The sequence below is a fragment of the Protopterus annectens genome, chromosome 16.part0 (genome assembly GCF_019279795.1).
Source record: "Protopterus annectens isolate FY-2018-M chromosome 16.part0, PAN1.0, whole genome shotgun sequence".
NCBI lineage: Eukaryota > Metazoa > Chordata > Ceratodontiformes > Protopteridae > Protopterus > Protopterus annectens.
Genome location: NC_056750.1, coordinates 261,943,101 through 261,967,973, shown reverse-complemented (window position 1 = coordinate 261,967,973; position 24,873 = coordinate 261,943,101). Strand labels below are relative to the sequence as shown.

At 42.7% G+C, this 24,873-nt stretch overlaps 1 protein-coding gene across 5 annotated transcripts in view; it reads left to right on the top strand.

The window, feature by feature from the left end:
• Positions 1-24,873, top strand: part of LOC122791042 (myomegalin-like) — a 3,200,315-nt gene that overhangs the window by 257,481 nt on the left and 2,917,961 nt on the right. For all 5 annotated transcript variants that reach the window (XM_044058817.1, XM_044058818.1, XM_044058820.1 and 2 more), the window contains exon 4: positions 16,641-16,751. In XM_044058817.1, the coding sequence (XP_043914752.1) occupies positions 16,641-16,751 (111 nt within the window). The remainder of the gene's footprint in view (positions 1-16,640; positions 16,752-24,873) is intronic.

Genomic DNA, 24,873 nt, shown 5'->3' with positions numbered 1-24,873 from the left:
CTATGAGAGCATTAAATTGTCAGTTTCACATGCTGAAGTATCAGCAATTCCTAATGTCTCAATTAAAACAAAAAATGAGCACACATTCTGAACAGTCTGAATTCAAGGAAATGCAGGATCTGCTGCATGCAGCTGAAAGGGTGGGCAAACATACTTTACAATGTGGATTTGATTCATTGGAAGCTTCCTGTAGAGCAGCTGTTACTGGGTTTGTCATACGTAGACATGCTTGGTTAAAAGAACAAACCCTACCTGATCATGTTAAAGCAAAATTATTGGATGCACCTTTACAGCAGGGTGTATTATTTGGTGTCAAAGCAGAAGAGGTTTTAAAGAAAATGGAGGATAAGGCAAAGTCTGCAGACGATCAAGGATTTTTTTACAGGTACAAGCCCCTCGTTTCAGCAGAAATTGGCCAACAAAAAACTGGTCCTCTCCAGCTTCTGACAGATCACAGAGGGGCAAATATAGACGCCCAAGGGGCAGAGGTCAGTCACAAGGCCCTTACAAACCTCGCCAATGGGGTACTGCTACCCAGAAAGGAGGAGAAGACAGGCCACAAGCTAGCAGAAGACAAACACAATGACTCAGTCCTCAAACTACCAAGCAAATCTCTCTTGGCAGCTCCCTTGGGAGGAAAATTAGCACTTTTTGCAGACAACGGGCACATCATCACAAAAGACAAATGGGTCCTAACCATTGTCTCACAAGGATACAAATTCCACTTTCATACCTTGCCAAGGATAAAAGGAATGCCAAACCTGCCACCAAATCAATAGGCAGAGGCACAAAAACAAATTACAGCTCTCATGGACATGAGCCATTCAACAGGTACCTACACAGGAGCAAGGACAAGGATTTTAAGACTCTTTCTAGTCACAAGAAAAGACAAAGCATGGAGACCCATTCTGGATCTTTCAATTCTGAACACCTATCTACAAGTACCAAAATTCAAGATGCTAGCACTACAGCAGCTTCTTCCCATGCTGGGCAAGAATGCTTGGCTAGTAACGTTGGACCTCAAGGAGGCATACCTGCATGTCCCTATCAGACAAAATTGCAGAAGATACCTCCGCTTCATTGCAGGTTCAACCCATTATCAATTCTCTGCACTGCCCTTTGGTTTATCTACTGCGCCCAGGGTCTTCACAAAATGACTGGCACCAGTAATTGCATACCGCAGACAAAGAGGAATTCAAATATACCCATACCTGGACGACTGCCTTATTCAAGCAGAAAGCAAGGACATTCTTTTAAAGCATCTGGCATTTGTCAAACACCTTCTAAGTTGCCTAGGGTACACAGTAAACGAAAATAAATCAAAACTAGTGCCCTCACAAAACATAATATTCCTGGGTGCCAGCTTTAATACAACGGCCCAGATGGCTTATCTAATGCGAGGCAAGCAACAACAGCTGACTCAATACTTCAAAATAATGGCAACAAAGACCCAACTCCCTGCAAGAAAAATTCTGCAGGCCTTGGGATTCATGGCATCTTGCATACTACTAATACCATTTGCAAAACTGCATATGAGGAAATTACAATGGTACCTGAAAAGCATATGGACTCAGCACAGCCACAGCTTGGAAACAATGACACCACTCATTCCCTGCCTTCAACAGGAGTTTCTATGGTGGGCACAGGCATGTCACCTCAACAAGGGTCAGCCTTTCACCTTACCCACAGCCAGGCAAACTATGACAACAGATGCATCGGCTATGCCTGGGAAGAAAACATGGCAAGACACTGCATTCAGGGAAAATGGACTACAGATCAAAGGCATCTGCATATCAATCAAAAAGAAATGCTAGCAGTACAGAATGCCCTAACAGCTTTCAAGGACCTCTTACACCCAGGACAACTAATAATAAAGACGGACAATACCACAGTAATGTGGTACATAAACAAGCAAGGGGGCACACATTCCTACCCTCTATGCAGGCAAGCAATGACCTTGTGGAACACAGCACTGTCTTACCAGGTTCAATTACAAGCACAATTCCTGCCAGGAAAGAAAAACACATTGGCAGATGACCTAAGCAAAAACATCATGGATCCCCACGAGTGGAAACTAGATCCACAAGTATTTGCAATGATAACTCAAAAATGGGGACGCCCAGACATAGATCTGTTTGCCAACCCCCAAAACTACCAACTTCAAAAATTTTGCACAAGGACATTCCACCCACAAGCTTGGAAAGTGGACGCCCTCTCATTCAGTTGGAAAACATTAACAGTGTGTCTTTCCTCCACTGCCTCTTCTACCAAAGGTACTGCTGAAAGTCAGATTAGAGAGGCCACAAATGATGCTCATTGCACCAGACTGGCCACGCCAGCACTGGTATCCAATTCTATGGAACATGGCCCATGGCCCACCATGGATTTTACCACAAATTCCTCACCTGCTCACCCAGCGACAGTCAGATTCTACACAGCCAGCTCAAGACTTTAAACCTGGCTGCATGGCAAATTACCTAAACAACCAGCCAACACCTCTATCCAAAGCTGTTATGGATGTCATTCTGGAGGCCAGGAGGCCCAGCAGTAGGAAAACCTATTCAGTCAAATGGAAAAGATTTTGCGCCTGGAACCAGGCTAAAGGCCAAAATCCCCTTGATTCAAACATTCCTCAGATTCTACAATATTTAACTGAGATGTTGCACAAAGGACTTTCCTTTTCATCTATTAAGATCCACGCCTCAGCAATTTCAGCTCATTGCAACACGGATCCTCCTTTATTCTCACATCCACTCCTAAGACAGTACCTCAGAGGGGCTAAGAACATAAGACCATCCAGGAGAGCACCAACACCGACTTGGGATCTCAACTTTGTTCTGGGAAAGCTTACACTGCTGCCCTTTGAACCAGCTTTTTCAGCTGATTTAACATTTCTTTCATAGAAAACTGCTCTGCTACTAGCAATAACTTCAGCTAGAAGAGTCTGAGCTACAGGCACTAATGACAGTGGAGCCTTTCCTCATTTTTCATCAAGACAGAGTCTCTCTACGAACTAACCCTTCCTTTATGCCAAAGATGGTATCCAGTGTGGCCCTAAACCAAACCATCCATTTGACCACCTTTTTCCCAAAACCCCAGAACAAAGGAGAAAGACTCCTGCACTCTTTGGACATTCACAGGCAATTACGTTACTACTTGGATAAAACTAAGGCTTTCAGAAAATCTGACCAGCTCTTTGTAGCCTATGCTGCAGGATCACAAGGAAAAGCTATCTCAAAACAGACCATTTCAAAATGGATAGGACATTGCATACGTTTCTGCTACACGCATCATGGGAAACCGGTACCTGCTAACATTAGGTTCCACTCCAGGGCTACAGCTACATAAGCAGCCTTTCTCAGGGGGGTGCCAACCAAGGATATTCTGGAAGCTGCAACTTGGAGTTCAGTGCACACCTTCACCAAACACCATCACTTGCCTCTATATTCTAAGACTAGAGCTGGTTTTGCCACTGCAGTTTTGCAGGGCCTACTAGCTTCTTCTAACCCTGTTTAACTCCACCACCCATCCTTAGTTTTGGGATTCAACCCAAGTGTGATGACTGCAGCAGGGTAACACGATGAACATAGTACAGTTTTGTACCTACCATAAATGTAGATGTTAGTGTTCACCCTGCTGCAGTCCAGGTTACCCTCCCTCCATCCCCTCTGAACTAGCTGGACTTATCTATACCACTCTATCCTATACAACCTCTGTGGTGTATTTGCTTGTGCCTGAAGGTATTGTTTTATTTTTATATGTACTTTTTTATATAGCAATATATTTATATATTGCCTACCTATTGGGGGCACCTGACATCTGGGGCAAGAAAAACTGAAGAAAATGGCATCGGATGCCTCTTATATACCCCTGGTACACTGACGTCAGGGAAGAAGCGACAGCAACCGATGCCGGACCAAGACTTTGGAACTCAGGCCGACTGCCGGACCGCTTGACGGCAGGATAACCCAAGTGTGATAACTGCAGCAGGGTGAACACTCTAACATCTACATTTATGGTAGGTACAAAACTGTACTTTCTCCCGATGGCCAGGGACCCTGCTTTCTTGCACAGTGTGGTCCAGATCCTCACAGTTACTCATAAGCCTTCTGCAAGAAAAGTTCAGTGGAGTAAGTATATCAAATTCTTGCTAACCAAGCTCTCCACCCCTGTTTGGGCCATATTGCAGTGGTCTTGCAGGTTTTGGCATGCATTTTTGATCAGAGTTATAGCTATTCCACTGTCTGTGTACATCTATCAGACCTTTCTAACTTTCACCAGGGTCTTCACTCTTTTTCTTAGAAGTTTGTAAGGCCTCCTTAAAAGGTGTATTTTAAGATCACTTGTCAGAGAACCATTTTCCCTTTAAGATTTAAAAAAAAAAAAAAAAAAATTAACAAAGGCATAGATCTGCTGATGAGGACATTTCAGGACATAAAAAAGATGGCCCCCTTACTGTAGCCCAGGTGACTGGAGTTTGATTAGTGATCCTGGAATTTGATGTGCCAGGAGGAAGGGGGATGGGTGAAGGGATGTGGCCTGGGCAGAGGGAAGGGGGGCAGACGAACTTGAAAGTAATGCACCCTGCAGGAAACAAGGGGATATCCTTTGTGGACAGCCCATTGCATGCCCATCCCCATTGCCGTGCTGGGTGTATGAGCTAAGAAGGTGAGGAAACTGAAAAATGCTTGAACATTCATTGATGGCTGTCTGGATGATCTCTCTTGGTTGACACTTGACTGTTTGGGTGTAAATGGGCAGATTGCTCAAGAGAAGCTGTGGTGATTTGTAGGCAGCATGGGCAGAGTGGAGGAAAGTTTGGACCTGCTGTTTAAGCGGGGAAAATGGTAAAATTTTAGATTAGAAAAAATGTTTAGCTGCTTAATAGTATGATTTGTAAAACTGTATTTGGATAGTTATTTGTGGATGCTTCTAAATTTAAGTAAGCATATTATAGAAAAAATTGGAACTGCATTACTTTAGTAATGGTCCGATCCACTCAGTTGATAAAATTTAAGTAGAAGCAGTTACCTTATTGAGTTAATGTACACCTGTTAATTATGCATTTGGAATTGTCTGATAATACTGCTTTGGATTTCTGAGATTAAGCTAATGTCAAAACTTAAGTACATTTACTGGTTAATGGTGCTATCATGTTCTTACTACTGAGCACAAAAGTTGCTACAAAGAGTCCGGGAAATATTTTTTTTCCAAGTATGCATGATGGGAATGTGATAAATACTGCAGTGTAGGAGGAAGAGCTGTAATCATGTGATTCCTGTTCTCTTTGGGTGTAAATCTATGCGTGGAAGTAAAGTTAGGTTTCAAGTGGAGAAAGGTATGTTGAAAGGCTAGAGTGCTGCATTGGCTTCTGGATTTGTCTGAGATGAACAGTATTTTCAGAATGCTTTTTGTTTATTATTGCTACTGAGAAAGGGGAGTCTCCTAATCCTATGTTTGCAGCTTGGCAGTAATGGAAAAGCTATAAAAATAATGCAATTTTCTTTTGGTGTGAGTAGTTGGGTGAATGATCCCCATTACCTTCCTCCTATTTTTCAGTGTAAATCTGGCCCTGCTCTATTTATAAGCAGATTTCTTTAAGCCTGCATTATTTTCCTTTGTTTTATGTAGTTTGTTTCACTTTATTGTAAAATGTGTGCTGTTAGAGTTATCTCCACACTAATAGTATCAGCAGGTCTTTTTGCATATCCTTCTATCTGGGGGGGGTGTGTGTGTGTGTGTGTGTGTGTGTGTGTGTGTGTGTGTGTGTGTGTGTGTGTGTGTGTGTGTGTGTGTGTGTGTGTGTGTGTGTGTGTGTGTGTGTGTGTGTGTGTGTGGTTGTACTCCATTATGTTTACCCTGTTTTGTTTTGCATTATTTCACCAGATAAAATGGATGTTAATTATAACATTTTTGTGTTGCGTGTCAACAGTAAAAGTTTTAAAAGTGTTAGTAATTAAAGCATTTCAAAAGATAAACCTGTTTCTCTTGTATGATTTTTAACAGGTTATAGTAATGTTTGAACAGCTTTATTCCATGGGTTTAGTATATGCAGCAGGTCTGCAGTTATGTGGCTAAATTGCAGGCTTTTCTGTTTGCAAGGCACATGGTGGAAAATGGAGAACGTTCTGGTAATAATAGTAATGCCTAATGGGACTGATCTTATCAGTAAAAGCAAATAAATAAGTAATTGGATGTTTCTAAAATACTAGGCCTTGAATTGGAAGAGCTGTTATTAGCAGAAAAATGAACATTTTCTGCGTTAAGGAGAAAGATAACCAAGTTACCAGAAGAGAGGGAAGTATCCATGTAGGAAGAGCAGAAAGGAAGAGTCACTACTGTTAAACTCGCATGTTGGTGTGTTTAGTATATATGTAGGATGCCAGTGTGATCGGTATATATATTTTTAGGAAGGAAAGTGTAATGAACTGGACAGAGAGGACTCTGAGGAGGTTGTTTATTCTTTTAGCAAGTGGAAGCTAATGAATGACAGAGGGAGAGGAAATTAGTATCAGTGTACAAAGTGAATCAAGATAGGATGATTTTAAGTGGTTTAAAGGGAAAGTTGTGTCTGTTTAGGAAGAGGGGAATAGGATGATAAATAGATGGCAAAATATTATTCATGGAAGCTGACAAAGTGCTCTTTGTGAAAAAGTATAGAGGAGACTTACTCTGGCTATAAAAGGATTTGATGGCGTACGAGTGATTCATCTCATATGCTGAGTGGTACCTGCAGAAAAGAAATGAAAGGAGGGCAAATTAATACAGGTCAGAAAGCGAGTATTGTGTAGACGTAGAGAAAAAGTGGACTGTAAGAGTATAGCATTCATGTGGAAAGAAAGACTGGGTCGCTATATTACTTGTATTTCCTAGTTATAATAGAAAAATTGGATATTGCTTGCATATGAAATGTTTTCCTCTATGAAAGGGTCGAGAGCAGTTTTGTGCTGCTGGACAAGACATTGTGGATTGAGAGACTGTATATTAGAATTGTGAGCCTCCACTGAACAGTAGGGACTTTTTGCTTGTCATTTTGGAAAAGTGGGACTACCTAAAGGATTGCGGGAGAGCAAACCGTATTTTGAATGTGCTAATGCTCAGAAAGGGGAACTTGGTTTATTCTGCCTTGTGAAGGACAGCTAAATTTTTGTATCCTTGCTTTTGGTGATGCCATCTGTAGTAAACATTTTATATAGGTGGCAGATTAAAGTCATTTTTTTTTTTGGGGGGGGGGGTTGCAAATGAAAGTGAGTTGACAGTTTGCTAAAGTGTGCCCAGTTCATAATGAAATTAGATTTGCAAACAATCACAAAATAAAATGGATATTTTGAGCTTTAAAGAAGCTTTCAGTAGAATTCTCCCCTTGAGCCAAAGAAAGAAAAAAAAAGTTTGTCTAGTTAACCGTGTTGAATTGTCATAAAATGTATTTATTTGATATTGTATTTGTTCAAGCAAAAAGTGAACAGCATAAAAGATGAGTGGCGAAGGAAAGTCTAATGCTGCGATAAGAATGTCATGTAGAAAATGCGCAGTAGGAGTGTTCATTCCCAGCAGTACTATTTGCTGATTTTCACTGCTTGCAATAGAAGCAGCTAATTGTCTAGTACAGAGAAGGACAGTTGTGAAATGTGTGGAAATTTAAGTACTTAACCCCAACTGTTGTTGCCATCTCCTGCATTTTTATGTAACAACTGGTACTCCTAGACACCAATGGAGGGTTATGGCATTATTAGAAACTCCAGCATTGAGAGGATGCTGATGAGGGCATGTAATATTTTGATGACTGCCTGTATGATGGTCCTTCTAAACTGTTACTACACCTTGAGTATACCCAGTAAGAAAGTGAAAAACGGGCACAACACTGATAAAGGAGGGTTTGATGTTTGACAATCCCTGAAGGGAAAAAGCATATAGAAAAAATATTGCTACATGCTGTTTGATTTGTCTCTGCTAGACACTAGATTAACTTAACAGACTATGCAATGTATGGATATGGAAACAGGATGTTCATCACAGTGTTGTAATACTGATTTTTGAGACTTCCTGCAATGCAGAAGCCCTGGCCAACCCTAATACCAGAGTCTTTCTCCTCTCCCAGCCTCACAACTTCCCCAGCTGTCTAGTGTCAGGACATTGAAGGCATAAATGATGCATCATACGGCACCATCTTCAGTTCTTTCTTGCCTTGTAGTCTGATTCAAGAAAATGTTGCTTGTTGTCATCAGCCTGTCTCTGTGCCTGTTCTACCAGAGCATCAACAGACAAGTACCCTGTTGGGGATCTTCCTTATTTTTATATACTGTTGTATGTTTGTTATTTCATTCTTGTTGTTCTTGCATTGGGCCTCAACACGTCATCTGTAAGTCTCCTTTCTGTGTAATGTTTAATAGTAAAACTATTAAACGTAGGGCCAAATCCCTCCAACAGCATTTAGACTGTGGTATGGCTGGGCCTTCACACATGATGTGCCCACTGGATTGCAGGCCATAATCCCAAAAAAGTGCAAAGGCAAATGCCCAAAGGGGAAAGACTTGAGAGAACCGAACAACCCCTCATGGCAAATGCATTCACAGCTCTCTTTTCCGATGACTGCTAGGCTGAGCCCATGGGTGAGATCCTATGGGAGGCCACCTTGATGACATTAGGTTGACGTCAGTTGGGAAACCGAATTCTGCACAGAGGTCTTGGACCAACTCCGTTCCTGGTGATGGAGGGGTTAGGGTGATATCCCCTTGGTGATTGTTATGGAAGAATTACTTGGGAGCTGGGTAGAGTTCACAGACAAGTGGCTGTGACCTGCTGCCTATTCCAAACAAGAGAACTCCCAAGCTGAAGAAACAAGTAGGTTTGCCATACCTAAGCTGGCAATCTGTGAGCTTTTCAACCCAGGTCTCATCACAGGATTTTGTCAGGCTGGCTGAGGACTTCGTGGACTTTATGCAGTCCACCCAGGAAAATAATCCTTTTCAGGAGCCTCAGCTGAGAAAAGTAGCATCAACCCCCCCCCCCCTACGGGAGAGTGAATCTTGAGGACAAAGATGAGCTGGCTTATGTGCATAACTTTTCCTTTGCTGTATACTGATTCAGATTCTGAAGATACCTTGGCCTCCACCTCAACACCTATGATTTATCCTTTGGAAACCTTTTTCATAAGATGAGGCCTTCAGCTGCGAGTCTAAGAAATTTTCCCGTCTCAAGATAATCTCATGATCTCTTGACTTTCCTCTTCCTAAACCTTTGGAGATTCCCCCAGTACATGAGGTCTTGGATGATGTTTAATGACACATCTCTGCAACCAGACTCCCTCTTCCCTGCCCCTAGAAAGCCAGGCAGAATTTATAGACTGCTTTTGATAAAAAATTATGATGACAGACTTCTGTAAGGGAGCAAATGAGAAAGTAGCCAAGAACCCCTTTCCAGATGACTAAGAGTGCAGACTGCCTGACAGGTATGGCAGGAAGACTTGCATCTGAGTCACCCTGGCCTTGCTGTTAACTTCCAGTTCCATATGCTCCTATATCTTGAGACATTACAGGAACAAGTCAAATTTTAAGGCAGAGGGGATATAGGGCAAGAACTTCCATAAGAATATTTTGGATTTGTGCTGTGAAACCCTCCCAAGTGACACTCCATTAAAGTGTGGCTATGATGGACTAGAGTCTAGATGCATCTTGCAGGATGGCTGCCACTGAGTCAGCCATGTGCAGACATGCCTGGCTGAGGACTCAGCATCTCTCATCAGATGAAATAAGAGCTCCTTTATGCTTCTTTACATAAGGAGTCTCTCTCTGGACCCCCATCTAAGAAGGTGTTTGAAAAAACTGGGTAAGAAGGGGAAACTTAAAACTCCTTAAGACTGCCTCCAACTCCTACACTTAAATACAGTTGAAATTACCCCAGTAAACTATGGTCCTTTCCTCTAAAGACAGAAAAAAAAAGAAAACCGCTGAGCAAATTCTGCTCAAGATCCAAGCAAATGGGAACACAGAGACCTCTTCATTATGCCTTTCCACCCCATACCCGTAATCCCCCAGGGTAATGCAAAAAGTAGGGTCAGTCAGGCCAAGTATGATCCTAATAACTCCTTACTGGTCCAGACAGCACTGGTTCTCCGTTCACCTAGCATAGAGCAGGGAGCAAACCTAACTTCCTTCTCATTTCTTTATTAACACAGAACAAGAGGTTTTATTTATCCCAGTCTGAAAACTAACAACTTGATGGCATGAATTACATTTTAATTCCATCCAGAAAATTTTTCTCACCGTGTGTTTTATTCTGAAAGAGGCTAAAAATCAAGTACCAGAAAAGTCATACTTGGCTAAGTGGAAAAGATTCCCAATCTAGTGGTAGGGAAATGGTATTCCGCACACAAGCTATTTTGGCGCGGGTACTAAAAACTTATCATTGTTATACAAGCAAGGGTTATCCTACTCCAGTCTTAAAGTAGATACTTCAGCAATCTCAGCATGCCTGCCACCCCCACCCCCCTTCATTTATGCTTATCCCTAAATGAACCCGTTTTTGAAAGGGATGCTTCACCTCAGACCACCCAGACAGGATCCTGCCCTTCCTGGGATCTAAACTATATATTTGAAAAACTGACACTACTACCCTTTGAGATCATTGTTTCTGCTGCTATCTAACTTTGTAAAATGGCCCTTCTCATGGTTCTCACCTTGGTTAGTAAAATTTCAGAGCTGCAGGCCTTGACCTTGATGTAAAAAGAAACTTTCCTAATATTTCATAGGGACAGCCACCTTCAGAACTTAACCAGCCTTTCATGCCTAAGGTTGTGTCAGAGTTGTACTTAAATTAGGCTGTTCTCCCAGTTTTCTTTCCACAACCACAGAACAAGGGAGAAAATCCTACACTCCCTCAAAGTACATAGAAAACCAGATTTCACGTACTCAGGACCAGCTTCCTATTGGATCAGACTGAAATTTGCAGAGGGAGATCAGTAGGAAAACAGACCATCTCCGAGTGGATTGCAAACTGCATTCACTTTTGCTATTCTCATCATGATAAACTGGTCCCTGCTAAAGTCAAAGCATACTCCAGTTGGGCTAAAGCTGCTTACCACAGCATTTTTGAGAGGAATCCCTACACAGGCTGTTTTAAAAGCTGCCACTTGGTCCTTTGTCCACACCTTCATCAAGCAGTACTATTTAGCAACCATTTCTAGAACTAGAGTCTGGTTCACCTCAGCCAACCTACAAGCCTCCTGTTTCAGGGCTAGGGTTGAAGCCATCCTTTGTGTTATCTCCACAAGGCCCCAAAAAGTTAGTCCCACATTTATTCATCTATTAGGCCCATCTTTGAATGCAGTGCATCCTTCTGTAAGTAGCTTAAGCACTTAAACCAATTTGAGATATGTTGATGTTTCCTCAAAAAAAAAGATCCCTGGTCTCAGTACACAGGAGGTCTATGGCTGACCAAGTTCGAAGACGACTGCAAACTAGGGGCAAAAATTGACCTCCCGCTGACAGACATCCTCCAAAAGGGTCTCACTGAGACAGATACCTAGTGTCAAAACCATGCCCTCAAGCTAAATGCCAAAAAGTGCATAGTCATCCCCTTTGGAAAAAACAAAATACCCACAAACTACCACATAGGTGGTAGCCCCCTAAATACGGAAGCTGTAATAAGGGATCTGGAGACCCAAGTAGATGGCAATCTCTCCTTTGATAATCACATTGCCAAAGTGGTTAGAAAATCCTTCTATGTAGCCCACCTAATCGCAAAAAGGTTTGCATCCAGATCAAAAGAGGTCATTGTGCCCCTCTACGCATCACTCATCAGACCCATAGAGTACAACGCTCCATTTGGGATATACCTTACAAGACACCTGCAACAGCTGGAAAGGCCACAGAAGATCCTCACCAAGAGGATCATTGGCCTCAAACAGATGCCCTATGCAGCTCGACCTGAATAAACTCCAGCTGTACTCGATTGCATACCGCCTACTCAGAGGTGATCTATGCTTGACATACAAGGCCATGTCCAGCCCAGAATTGATGGACATGCTCCACCTAAAGAAAACCATATCCCCTTGAGCCACATGCTCTAGGGATCTAAACCTCACCACAACAATAAATAGGACGTGCTGGAGGGATAGATTCCTGTCCCAGAGACTTCCCATGCTCTAGAACAAGATTCCAGTCTACATTAGGCAGAGCTCCTTGCAAACGCTCTTCAGAAGAAACCTTGACGAGTGGATGGGAAATCGAAAGTTTACCCCGGCAATCAGTTCAATGGCTCTGCTGGGCAGCGGCACAGGGAACCAATTCAGGGGGTGGTGAAAGCCAGTACATTCCAGCTAGGCTTATAAATGCATTCGGGCAGATAACCTATGAACCTTAGCTAGTCCTGAGACTAAAAACTGTCCCTGTACTCATGCACTGTGTTCCCTATGGATTCCTATGAGGTGATCTCTGCTTAAGTTTCTATACTGTGGAAGACCCAGCTTTCTTTGAACTCATTCACTTAAATATTGCAAGTGGTAAAGCAGACACTTTTTGGAGACCTAATTTACTCTGTCACATCAGCAACAGATGGCATGACTGATGCCTAGTCACCTCTATCCCCTATTTGTGGACTAGGCAGACATTACCTGTCTAGCAGAGTACTTCGTAGCAAACAGACTGGATGGGCAGTCACAAGTTTTAATCAGGGATATGCAGAGAAAATCTGCTTAGTGTGGGACACTGCTACTCTCCCACCAATATTGATTTGATATGACTAAGCTTTCTTTTTCTTTGTCATAATCTCAGTAAGAAGCTGTGAATTTAGTACAGCTCTGTTAGGAATTTGCCATGATTGCAGGATGTTGAGAATATTCCCTGTTGCAAGCTGGAATAATATATCCCTCCCTTAACCCTCTGACTATTTACTAGACTGGGATGGGTAAGCTGTAGCTTTCCCAGTTTCATAGCAAAATATTAAAATTACAAGATGGGCTCAGGCTGGGAAGAAGGCACATATTTTAGTTTTGACTTTGACTATTGTTATGATTTGAGCTGTTAAAAATTGGAGTCTGTTAAATAATACTGTAAACCTATAATTGTGTGTAATATGAGTATGATCAGGTTGCCAAGTACAGCCAGTTAGTATTTTAAGAAACTGATTTTGAGAAATTCTGGACTTGAGTGAAACCTGACATGAATTTCTTGACCTGCATTCTGAGAATGCACAGAGCGAGAGAAGTTAAAGGTCAGTGATGTAATTGAAGTGAAGATCAGTAACTCTCTTGGTAAAGGCAAAATAAGTAAATGTGGTACATTATTGTTTTATTTGGCGCTTCTAATTAATTCAAAGGCTGATAAGTAATAGGGTTTACTGTTATAATTTTTATTTGTTGTGCAAGAGCAGGCTCGTAATTGTCAATGAACTTGGCAGTCTAGTTTCATTTTGCCTCACCCTCACAAATCGGTGGGCCGTTTCATGCAAGTATGGAAATTAAGGCAGTGTTTAATTAAGTTTACTTTTAGCTTGTTTGTTGTTTTTATTGACTTTCTACTGTGTTTAGCTAAGTAAAGCATATTTAGAGAATGTAATGTGCTGTACTTCTCCATTTACTGCTGGTGTAGCAGTATTTTCTTAAGCTTTTCCGTTGTTTCATGACCACTGAATAGCCATTGAAGCTTATTCATAGGTTCATACTAGGCTATCTGCCCTAGGGCATTTATAAGCCTAGCCAGAGTATGTTTGGCTTTCGCCACCCATTTTAAATTAATTTTGCTATGCCCTTTTTTGAGGTTAGTATACTGTGCCTCTGTCTAACAGTGACACAGAAGTGATACCCGGGGTAAACCTATGATCTCCCATCCACTCATCAAGATTCCTCTTGAAGAGAGTCAATGAGGGACTCTGCCTAACCTGGACTGGGATTTTATTCCATAGTGAAGGGAGCCTCTGGGTTATGAATCTGTCCCTCCAGCATGTCCTATTTATTTCAGTGCTGAGGTTCAAGTCTCTCGAGGTGTAGCTCGATGGGATTTGGATTTTTGAGGTGCAGCATGTCCCTTAATTCCGGGTTGGACATGGCCTTATACGTCAGGCACAGGTCACCTCTGAGCAGGCGGTATGCCACTGAGTAGAGCTGGAGTTTCTTTAACCGGCAGCATATGGCATCTGTTTGAGCCCTTTGATCCTCTTGGTGAGGTACTTTTGGGGTCTTTCCAGTTGCTGCAGGTGTTTGGTAAGGTACATCCCAAAAGGGGCATTGTACTGATTATGGGCCTGATGAGGGATGAGTAAAGAGGCACGATGACCTCCCTAATCTAGATGTGAATCCTTCATGATTAGGTGGGCTATATAAAATGTTTTTCTAACCACTTTGGCCACGTGGTTGTCAAATGAGAGATTGCTATCAACTTGGGTCCCCAGGTCCCTAATGACTTCTTCTGTACTTAATGGATTACCACCTATGTGGTAATTTGTGGGCACTTTGTTTTTGCCAAAGGGGATGACTATACACTTTTGGCGTTAGCTTGAGGCCATGGCTCTGGCACCAGTTGTCTGTTTCTATGAGGCCCTTTTGGAGGATGCTTGTGTCGGCTGGAGAGTCGATTATGGCGCCCAGTTTGCAGTCATCTGCGAACTTGGTCAGCCACAGTCATTCCGTGTTGGCCTGTACCTCAGAGAAATATATACCAAACAAGAGAGGTCCCAGGACTGAGCCTTGTGGGACGCCACTTGTAACTGGTTTGGAGTCTGACATGGCTCCAGCAATGATAACCATGTGGGTTCTGTCCTTGAGCCAGTTTGCAACCCATCTAGTGACATAGGGGTTTATATTTAAGCTGGTGAGCTTATCTATAATGCCCGAGTGGGGTATTGTATGAAGGCTTTGCGAGGTCCAGATAGGCTGTGTGACCACCTTCCTGCTAGATCAATGGCCTTGGTGACTGTTTCAAAGAAGACAACAAGGTTTAAGAGGCAGGATCTGCCCTTAACAAAGCCAAACTGGGTAGGATCCAGTGTCTGTAGGTCCCCAATATCTTTATTTATGAGGTCCATGATGATCCTTTCCATAGCTTTGCAGACCAAGCTAGTCAGGCTTATGGGGCGATGGTTTCCAGGGTCCGTTGAGGCACCACCTTTGTGGAGAGGGACCACTGTTGCTGTTCGCCACTCTTTGGGTACATATCCTGTAGTAAGGCTGAGATTGAACAGTAGTTTTATGTTTGGGTTTAGCTCTTCTTGGAGTTCATGTGGGGCCGCAGCCTGGGACACCGCCTGGTCCCATTGATGCTGTGTTTTTGCTTTGAGGGCGGCTCCCACCTGAGCATCTGCGATGTCGTGGGGGGCGGCACTCTCCTGTGATAGATATTTGCTCTTTTAGTGGGAGGGGAAGTTTGTGCTGAACCTGTCAGCTAGGATGTTGGCAATGTCTGTGGGATCAGTGTATTTTTGTCATTTTGGACTAATTCTGAGCATATCTGGGAATTCCCACCCAGGTTCCTAACATAAGTAAAGAAAGCCTTGTGATTATCTTTAGTGTCCTGCAATTTTTCTCAAGCTGGCCTTTGACGATTTTATGAATGCTTAGTTTTTGCTAATACTGATCAGAGATGCCTTCCCTTTTTGGGATTTTGCTCTATCATGTAGTAGCTTCCTCCTTCTATTGTATAGTTTGTTTATGGCTGGGGTCCACCAGGCAGGTAGTCTGCCTTTGGAGGATTGGGTCTTGGTTTGTAAAGGTTCTTGCTTTTTGAACCTGGTAACATAGCTATGTGGAGTTTCTTATCCTTGTAACAGAGGGATTTTGGCTTATTTAACCATTTGTCAAATGAAACGATGATGCAGTGCGTATTTTTGTTTTTGTCACCATTACAGGTTTCTTTGTAAGTTCATTTCTGTATGCTTGCTTTGGCTGTCTTGTTCAGTTAGCAAAACTAGGGGTGGGGTGTGTGTGTGTGTGTGTGTGTGTGTGTGAGTGTGTGTGTGTGTGAGTGTGTGTGAGTGTGTGAGTGAGTGTACATACAAACACACTTTTTTTATTCCCTCGTATGCTTTTGCAAAATAATTCATAACTGGAAGGAATACTGTTTTTTCTTGATTTTTCTTCTATAGTGCTTAGACATTGGATAAAACTTGAAGCATATTCTTCTAGGTTTGTCTTGGCATTTTATCTTCCACCATTTATTATAATTTATTTATTGCCATATGTCCAAAACATCAGTAGTGGTTCCTAACAGAACTGCAAACAATGTGTTTGATGGGACACCATTGTTTATAAGATGATGAAGGAAGGTGTGTTTAATTGGATGAAAGCTGTAGAAATGGGTGGACTGTAATACTGTTCTGGGAGCTGCAGAGTAGCTCCTTGTTTGCTGTTGCATTGCTGTGGTCCTGGTCGTGCTACTCTTGACACGCAATTTAGGATGGGAACAGCTGTACTGAATCTCTGTCAGAATGCAGCTTTGAATAAAGTCTAAAGTGGGGGATGACCATAGTTGTGGGGCAGTCTCTAATCCTGTAAAGGAAGAAACAAGGCAAGGAGTGGAGAAGACAATATTATTGGTAATGAGAAAATTAATGTAACTGGCTAAATTCAACACGAAATATTGGTGTACTGGCACTGAATTTAGAGATTTTGTGTAACTTTTTTTTTTGTTTACTTTTTTCTCCTTCCACAGCAAATCACTGATCTAAAGAAAGAAAACTTTAACCTCAAACTCCGTATATATTTCTTGGAGGAAAGAATACAACAACAATTTGATAATTCTTGTGAAGAAATCTACAGGACAGTAAGTATTTTTTTTCCTTCTTTGCACAATTTCTGTAGGGAAACAAATCTGATTTTGGATCCATTAAAACTGGTAATTTTCCCAAATCATTCTGTGTGCAGAGAATCAGTACTATTAGACTTCATTGTATGATAATTGTAGAAACACCCCTAACAAGCACAGGGTGCCTCCTGTTGCCTGTCAAGAAAGTGTGCTATGAACTTGGTGTGTAAATACAAAGTATATAAAAATAGAGCTAATGTTACTATAGCCTTTAGACAAGACATTGGGATTTTAAGTTCTGCCCCTGTAGCCCATAAAACTTTTCCGTGTTGCAGGTATCCCTCTGTTGAGGAGATGGAAAGAGTACTTTGAGGGGTTGATGAATGAAGAGAATGAGAGGGAGAGAAGGTTGGATGATGTAGGGATAGTGAATCATGAAGTACAATGGATTAGCAAGGAGGAAGTAAGGATAGCTATGAAGAGAATGAAGAATGGAAAGGCTGTTGGCCCAGATGACATACCTGTGGAAGCATGGAGGTGTTTAGGTGAAATGGCAGTGGAGTTTTTAACCAGATTGTTTAATGAAATCTTAGAAAGTGAGAGGATGCCTGAGGAATGGAGAAAAAGTGTTTTGGTACAGATTTTTAAGAATAAGGGTGATGTGCAGAGCTGTAGTAACTACAGGGGGATTAAATTGATCAGTCACAGCATGAAGTTATGGGAAAGAGTAGTGGAAGCTAGGTTAAGAAGGGACGTCATGATTAGTGATCAGCAGTATGGTTTCATGATGGGAAAGAGCACTACAGATGCGATGTTTGCTCTGAGAGTGTTGATGGAAAAGTACAGAGAATGTCAGAAGGAGTTGCATTGTGTTTTTGTAGACTTAGAGAAAGCATATGACAAGGTGCCTAGAGAGGAGTTGTATTGTAGTGAGGAGTGGTATTGTATGAGGAAGTCAGGAGTGTCAGAGAAGTATGTAAGAGTGGTACAGGGTATGTACGAGGGTAGTGTGACAGCGGTGAGATCTGCGGTGGGAGTGACGGATGCGTTTAAGGTGGAGGTGGGGTTACATCAAGGATCCGCTCTGAGCCCTTTCTTATTTGCAATGGTGATGGGACAGGTTGACAGACGAGATCAGACAGGAGTCCCCGTGGACTATGATGTTTGCAGATGACATTGTGATCTGTAGTGAGAGTAGGGAACAGGTGGAGGGAGACCCTGGAGAGATGGAGATGTGCTCTAGAGAGAAGAGGAATGAAGGTCAGCAGGAATAATACAGAATATATGTGTGTGAATGAGAGGGAGGATAGAGGAATGGTGAGGGATGCAAGGAGTAGAGGTGGCGAAGGTGGATGAGTTTAAATACTTGGGGTCAATAGTTCAGAGTAATGGTGAGTGTGGAAGAGAGGTGAAGGAGAGTACAGGTGGGATGGAGTGGGTGGAGAAGAGTGTCAGGAGTGATTTGTGACAGACTAGTACCTGTAAGAGTGAAAGGGAAGGTCTACAAGAGGGTAGTGAGACCAGCTATGTTATATGGGTTGGAGACAGTGGCATTGACAAAAAGGCAGGAGTTTGAGCTGGATGTGGCAGAATTAAAGATGTTAAGATTTGCACTGGGTGTGACGAGGGTGGACAGGATTAGGAATAAGTATATTAGAGGGTCAGCCCAGGTTGGAAGGTTTGGAGACAGCCAGAGAGGCACGATTACGTTGGTTTGGACATGTGCTGAGGAGGGATGCTGAGTATATTTGGAAAAAGATGCTAAGGATGAAGCTAACAGGAAAAGAGGAAGGCCTAAGATAAGGTTTATGGATGTGGTGAGAGAGGACATGCAGGTGGTTGGTGTGACAGAGAAAGATGCAGAGGACAGGAAGAAATAGAAACGGGTGATCTGCTGTGGCGACCCCTAACGGGAACAGCCGAAAGAAGATGAGGTATCCCTCTCTCTTTACCTGTAATCAGTTAACTCCAATGGCCCCTTCAGACTATGAAACTGGATTCCATGGAAGACTGCCTCAGACTGATACTACTCATAGCCAACCTTGGGCATAGGGCTCCACTTTAGCAGGGGCACTTTTTCAGTAATCTGGATGGTGCAGGTATGCCAGGATGGGGGCACCAGTGGGTGAAGAGAGGGCGCTGTGGAGGCCTTTTGCCTAGGGTATCAGTTGACCAAAGGCCAGCCCTGATTACTACTTTTTGTGATCTTTTGGCATAGTAATTCTTTTCTTTTCTGGAGGGCGCAGTGGTGCAACGGTAGCATTGTCACCTCACAGCAAGAGGCTCTTTTATTCGATTCTCTGCTGGAGTGCCTTCTGTGTGGAGTCTGCATGTCCTCCCTGCATTCTTGTGGGTTTTTCTCCAGGTACTCTGCTTTCCATCCACGTTACAAAAACATGCATCTGGAGTGTTTCTCCCCGGGCCTCTGCTGAAAATTGGCTTCGTTCCAAGTTGGACTTTCCCGGTAAACAAATGTTAAATTAAAATAAAATTTCTCAACTTTTCATCTTTTTCAGTTCAGATTGTTAATGTAATGGGAAGGTAGAAGCGGAATGTTCAAAATTGTAAATATTTGTCCAATCTTTTTTTTACATATTTCCCAACACTTCTGATTTGTTGGTGTCATTTCTGTTGCCAGACTGTGTTTAATGTTGTACTGTTAGTGTCGTACCGTGTTATAGAACTCTTTTCGCATTTTGTGTCACTGCTGTACTTTTTTTTTTCTGGTGCTGTTCCCTTTGGTTGTTTCATTAAGCATTAGCAAAGTTTTTTTCTGCTGCTGTAGACAAATCTAAGGAGTCACACTTTTTCAAAAAAGTGTTCCTTTGGTGCAAAGGTTCTGCTCCAGAATAAGCACTGAAATAGTCATTAGGTTAACGGCAGTTTTTCTGAAAAGTGCACAATCTGTGCCTTATTCAAGACTTGTACAATCAAAGAAGAACTCCACTACAGCTTGGAAAGTTTAGGGCTGCTTGTTGTGCTGCCGTCACGAGCTTATCCTCCCAAATCTTGGTCTTGTCCTCTTAATATAGTGGTGCCCATGATAAAGAACTGAATATGTCTGCAAAGAAACTGAGTCTGCTGCTCTTAAAGGCAATTTTTTTTATCTGCCTCAACTGAAAAATGTTTATTTGTTATGGTTGTGGATAAGAGTACTGACACTTTTTGCCCTAAAAGTGTTACCTGTGTGACTTTAGTACAGAAGCCTTCATCCAAGAGACTATTCGCCTCTGAATCCTTTGGGCACCGTCTGCCACTGATGGTCCAGCTAGATTATATGTGAAAGACTCTCTTGAGAAGCAGCAGTTTTATGAAGTGTTCCCCCAGATTAACACTAGGGGCTCCAGAGCACCTTTTATTGGATTTTTCTGTTGCTGCTCCAGACCCTTCTCTTTCTTTTTGTTCAAACTTTATATCCATCTGGGCCATCAGTCAACCAATAAACTTCAGTGCCCATGTTGGTGACTTCTTCAAGATTAGTGTCCTCGAGGAGCCCAGTGTTGAATGAGACGCTGACATTTACAAACTGGACCTCTCCCTTCTTGTGGTCAGTCTGTGTTTGCTCATGGGCGGATGGTTCTGTGTTGGCCTCCATCCCTTTAGTACTGAAGTCAACTCTTCCATCCCAAAACTTATCCTTTAAGCACATAACAGTGGGACCTTCAGCCTCTATTAGGCACTGGAAGTCCACTCAATCTTGGATGTTGAATGTAACGTCAGCCTGTATCTCAGGACTGTGTTTTTGTCTGTGGTCAGGCCCACTGTCAAGTGCTATTAGCTCCTCGACTGTGATGGCTTTCCCTCTGTGGTCAGGTTGTGGTGGGCCCCAGTGCCTAAACTGCAGATGTCCCTGCAGGAGCCTGTCCTAGAGTCACTACAGATCATGGCTCACTTGAGACCATCTTCTGTGTCATTGCTTCGCCTCTCTTCTCCTTTTGGCTCATACAGAGGGACAGGATGAACTTCCATGGTCCTGTCATATGTCCAGTACACAGAATTCTTCCTCCCTGGACTTTCTTCACATAGGGATTGGTTGTAACGCTCCGTATAAAAGGAGGCCCCAGATCAGTATGACTCCCCCACCTTGTCTTGCCTAAAAATTTAGGAAAATTCTAGAGCCCATTAGGGTGAAAGCTAAATGGTCCCAGGACACCCTTGGAATTGGAATTCATCCTGACAGATGCCATTCACTCTTCTAGATCTTCCACCTGGGTTGTTGTACTCCTGGGTGAGTTGGTCAAGTTGGTAAATGGCACCATCAGTAAGAACTTGTCTATGGTGGCTGCCATTCGTAAACTTTCTGTGAAAGTTTTATACCCCCTTCTAAAGAACTATCCCAGCTATTCAGAGTATAATGGTTTTGTTCTGTAGACATGAAGCCTGCTGTGCCTCAATCCAGCACAACCCCCCCTTCTAAAAAGGAGTCACATGCTTGGATAGATTCTGTATAGCTTTATCTTGCGGATTTTAAAGTAGTTTATGCATATGGAGAGATTGCAGAGAGATTTGTTAGACCAGATGAGCAAGACACTGGAGAAGCTGCTAGAACTGGACACAAAGACCAACCTCTGTTCAAAATGTCATTTTTTTCAGTTTTGCCAGAACTCTGTTGATCCATTCTGTCTATGGTGCAGTGGATAGTAGTGCCAGGATGGCAGGCACCAACCTTAATGTGCACTATCACATTTGGCTCCATCTGAGTTTGCTGAAAACTTTAAAGCCCACTTTATTAATATTCCCTTTGGATCTTTGCCCTTTGAGTATATGAAAGCCAAATTAGAAAAAAACAGTTGCTGACTGCACCCTCTCTAAGGCTGGCATTAAGTTTGGGCTTCCCTAGTATCCATTTGCTTGGGCAGATCATAGCCAATGCTAGTTCATAGCCAATACTAGTTTTTGTTCCAGTGTTCTCAACCTTGGTATCACAGGGGTTGTGATGCTTTCCGGAATGGGTGTACTGCAAGAAGATGATGATGGCAGTTGTCAAATACTCGAGGGCCTGCCTGACCGCTAGACTTTTTCAGCAGTCAAGAGTTTGACAGTCTGCCCATTTGTCAGAGATGGAAACCATTGCATGTGACTGATGGATAGCAGGCATTATATCCAGAGGATTAGAGATATTGTATTCTGAAGCTATTTAATTCATTTTTCTCCCTTCAAAGTCCACAGCTCTTTCCACTGCCTGACATCTCACCCCATGAAAATGCTGCAACCAAACTTTAGGTGAAACACCTGTTACCAAAGAGAGCCATTCAAGTTGTTTCTTCAGATCAGAAAGGACATCACTCCAGGTTCTTTTCAGTGCCCAAGAACTCAGGACTTCAGGGCCATTCTCAGTTTGAGCAGGATAAATATACTGTAAAGATGCCCTTTCAACTGGGCGAGGTGTAGTCCAGCCATCCTTATATATCCAAATGGTACTGGATGCACTGTTTTGACCTTCAGGACTCGCACCTACCCATAAAATCATAAAGGAGACCAGGAGGGTCTCTCACTTGTATTTTGGAGCCAATTATTTTTAGTTCGGGATATTGCCCTGTAGTCTCACCACAGTTGCCAGGGTGTGCAAGTTTGTCTGCAGTCACAGCACTTCTCTAGTGAAAAAGCTCCAGGGTCTTCCTTTCCTGGTGACTGGCTACTAGTACCTCCCACCATGCAGAGTCTTTCTGAAGATTGTATTCTCTGTCCTTGGACATAACAGTAAGCCTTATGAGATTGTGGATGGTAGCAGCTCCTAAATTAATCTAATAAGCTGCATTCTGGACATCTTAACTTGCCATGGCCTGTCTTCCAGTGGAAAATACAATAAATCAATCTCTCCCTCTCCAGTTCAAATATCAGTTCAGGGTATAGTCAGAGGGTTTGACCATCTGTGCTTCCACCTGGGGGCTTTCCCATTGGTATGCCCTCCCCAGTCCCTTTTCCTGCCCCCTCCCCACATTTGCTGACTATGCCCAAGGGCAACTCACCTTAAACAGCGTCATTGAGTGACCTTTTACCCAGGATGGTGCTAGGCCTGATGGTTTTTCACAACTTTCATGGTTCTTGATGAGAGACTGTGTGTCGTTCAGTGGACTGTCACAGTATAATGGATTCAGTATCTAGATCCTTTAGATTTATTTTAAAAAAAAAATGCAGAGACCATCATAGTTGACACATGAGCCCAAACTTTCTCTAAAAAGACATTCAGGTCTGTCTTCTCCTTGGGCTGCAGTGAAAACAGATGTTCTTCGTGTTTCACTGTTGCAAGTCATCACATTTGGGTTATCTGCCTGCAGTAGCCCTCAGATTAACAAAGTATTGGGTCCTACATCGGTTGCTGTCTCCTTTTCCATGACGTCAGGGGTATAAAACATGCAGCAGACATCATTACATCAGTTTTTCTTGCCATGCAGTGCACGAAGCAGAAGCAGTTTGCAAGTGCCAGTCGGCCGACTCCTGAAATTTTCATTTTCGAGTTTCAGAACTGAAGTCTTCAACTAAAAGCTAAGTACCCTGTTGGGGAAACTTTTTCTTGCTCTAAACCGATGTCAGCAAAAGTAAATAATTGCTTTTCTTGTGGAAAGCAAATACCTCCATAAAGATTTTCATTCGTACTGTATTCCTTGCCTAGGCCCTGACCTCGACGTACCTCACTGTCGGTTTTGTGCCTTATTTAAACCACGAACTATCTGTCGTCAGTATATTTTTTCGCTTCTAAATTGGTGCTTGGTTTAATTATCCCGATGCGTCTTCGGTAAGCCATCCGACTACCGACATTCTGAAAAAACGCAAAGATAAAGACAGAGACAGACAGTCGAGGCGCCAGTACTCAGTGAGGTGCTTTTGCAGCCCCTGATACCCTCTAGTTCAGATTCACAGGCCTCTACTGAGACCCATTCAGAGTCCGATATGCTGCGTGATGCTTCAACTGTGGAACCTGCGGATGTCTTTACCTTGGATGGGTCCGGAGCCACTGTGCAGGCACTGGCTTCTGAGGGTGTATTCAGGCCTACTGACTTGCATATTAAACTGATGCCATCTTCTTCAAGGCCTAAAACTTGAACCATGCTTAGAAAACTGATGCCCAGACCGCATGGTCAGGCCTCTATGCCTAAGAAACAAATGATAAGAATGACTGAAGACATTATTACTTTAATCAGGGGAAGCCAACCTTCCCCCTCTGAGACCTAGGACTGAGTTTGTTTATGATACTTCTGACCAGGATTCCAAATTTCTGTTTCCTCTAATGACCAGGATTTACCCTTATCTGCCTATGAGGATTCTGATGCTGAGGACTCAATTCCCTCTGCTTCTCCTCCAGAGGATTTCTCTTTTGGGTGAAACCTTGCATACTCTCGGGGAGCATTTTCGTTGGGGAAAGTCAGAATTACTATTTGGAAACTTTGGCATTTATCCAAATTTAGCCATCGACTGCAGATGCATTATTTCTCTGTTTCTAAAAAGTGGCTTGGGGATTTCTTTCTCCTGCCCCAGCACAGGCCTTTAGCTATACCTTCTGTGCTGGACATTGTTGATGCCTTTTTGGAATCTAGCTTTGTCCCTGACTCTCTACCTTCTGCTCCCCGAAAACCTGAAAGATATTACAGGGTTCCTGACTCTCAAGTTCCTTTTCAAAAATCCTACTGCAGATCCTGAAACCATTTCACAGGGACCCAAGGGCATTAAAGCTTCTACTGCCGAAAATCCTACCCCCTCTGATAGAGACTCCAGGGCACTGGATAGATGGGGTAAGAAGTTACGCTGTTCTGCAACTTTGGCCATTAGGGCCTTGAATTGCCGGTTTCATATGTTAAAGTATCAAGAGCATATTATTGGATTGCTTAAACAGAAAATGATGTTGATTCCTGATTGTGCTGAAAATAAGGATTTACAAGATTTAATGCATTCTGCTGAACAAGTTGGTAAACATACATTGCAATGTGGTTTTGATTCACTAGAGGCATCTTGCAGGGCTGCTGTAACTGGGTTTGTACTTAGAAGGCATGTTTGACTTAAGGAGCAATCCTTGCCAGATTATGTTAAAGTGAAATTACTGGATACTCCCTTAAATCAGGACCGCCTTTTTGGCAACAAGGCAGAAGAATTTCTTAAAAAGATGGAGGAAAAAGCTAAATGTATGCAAACCGTTAAAGATTTT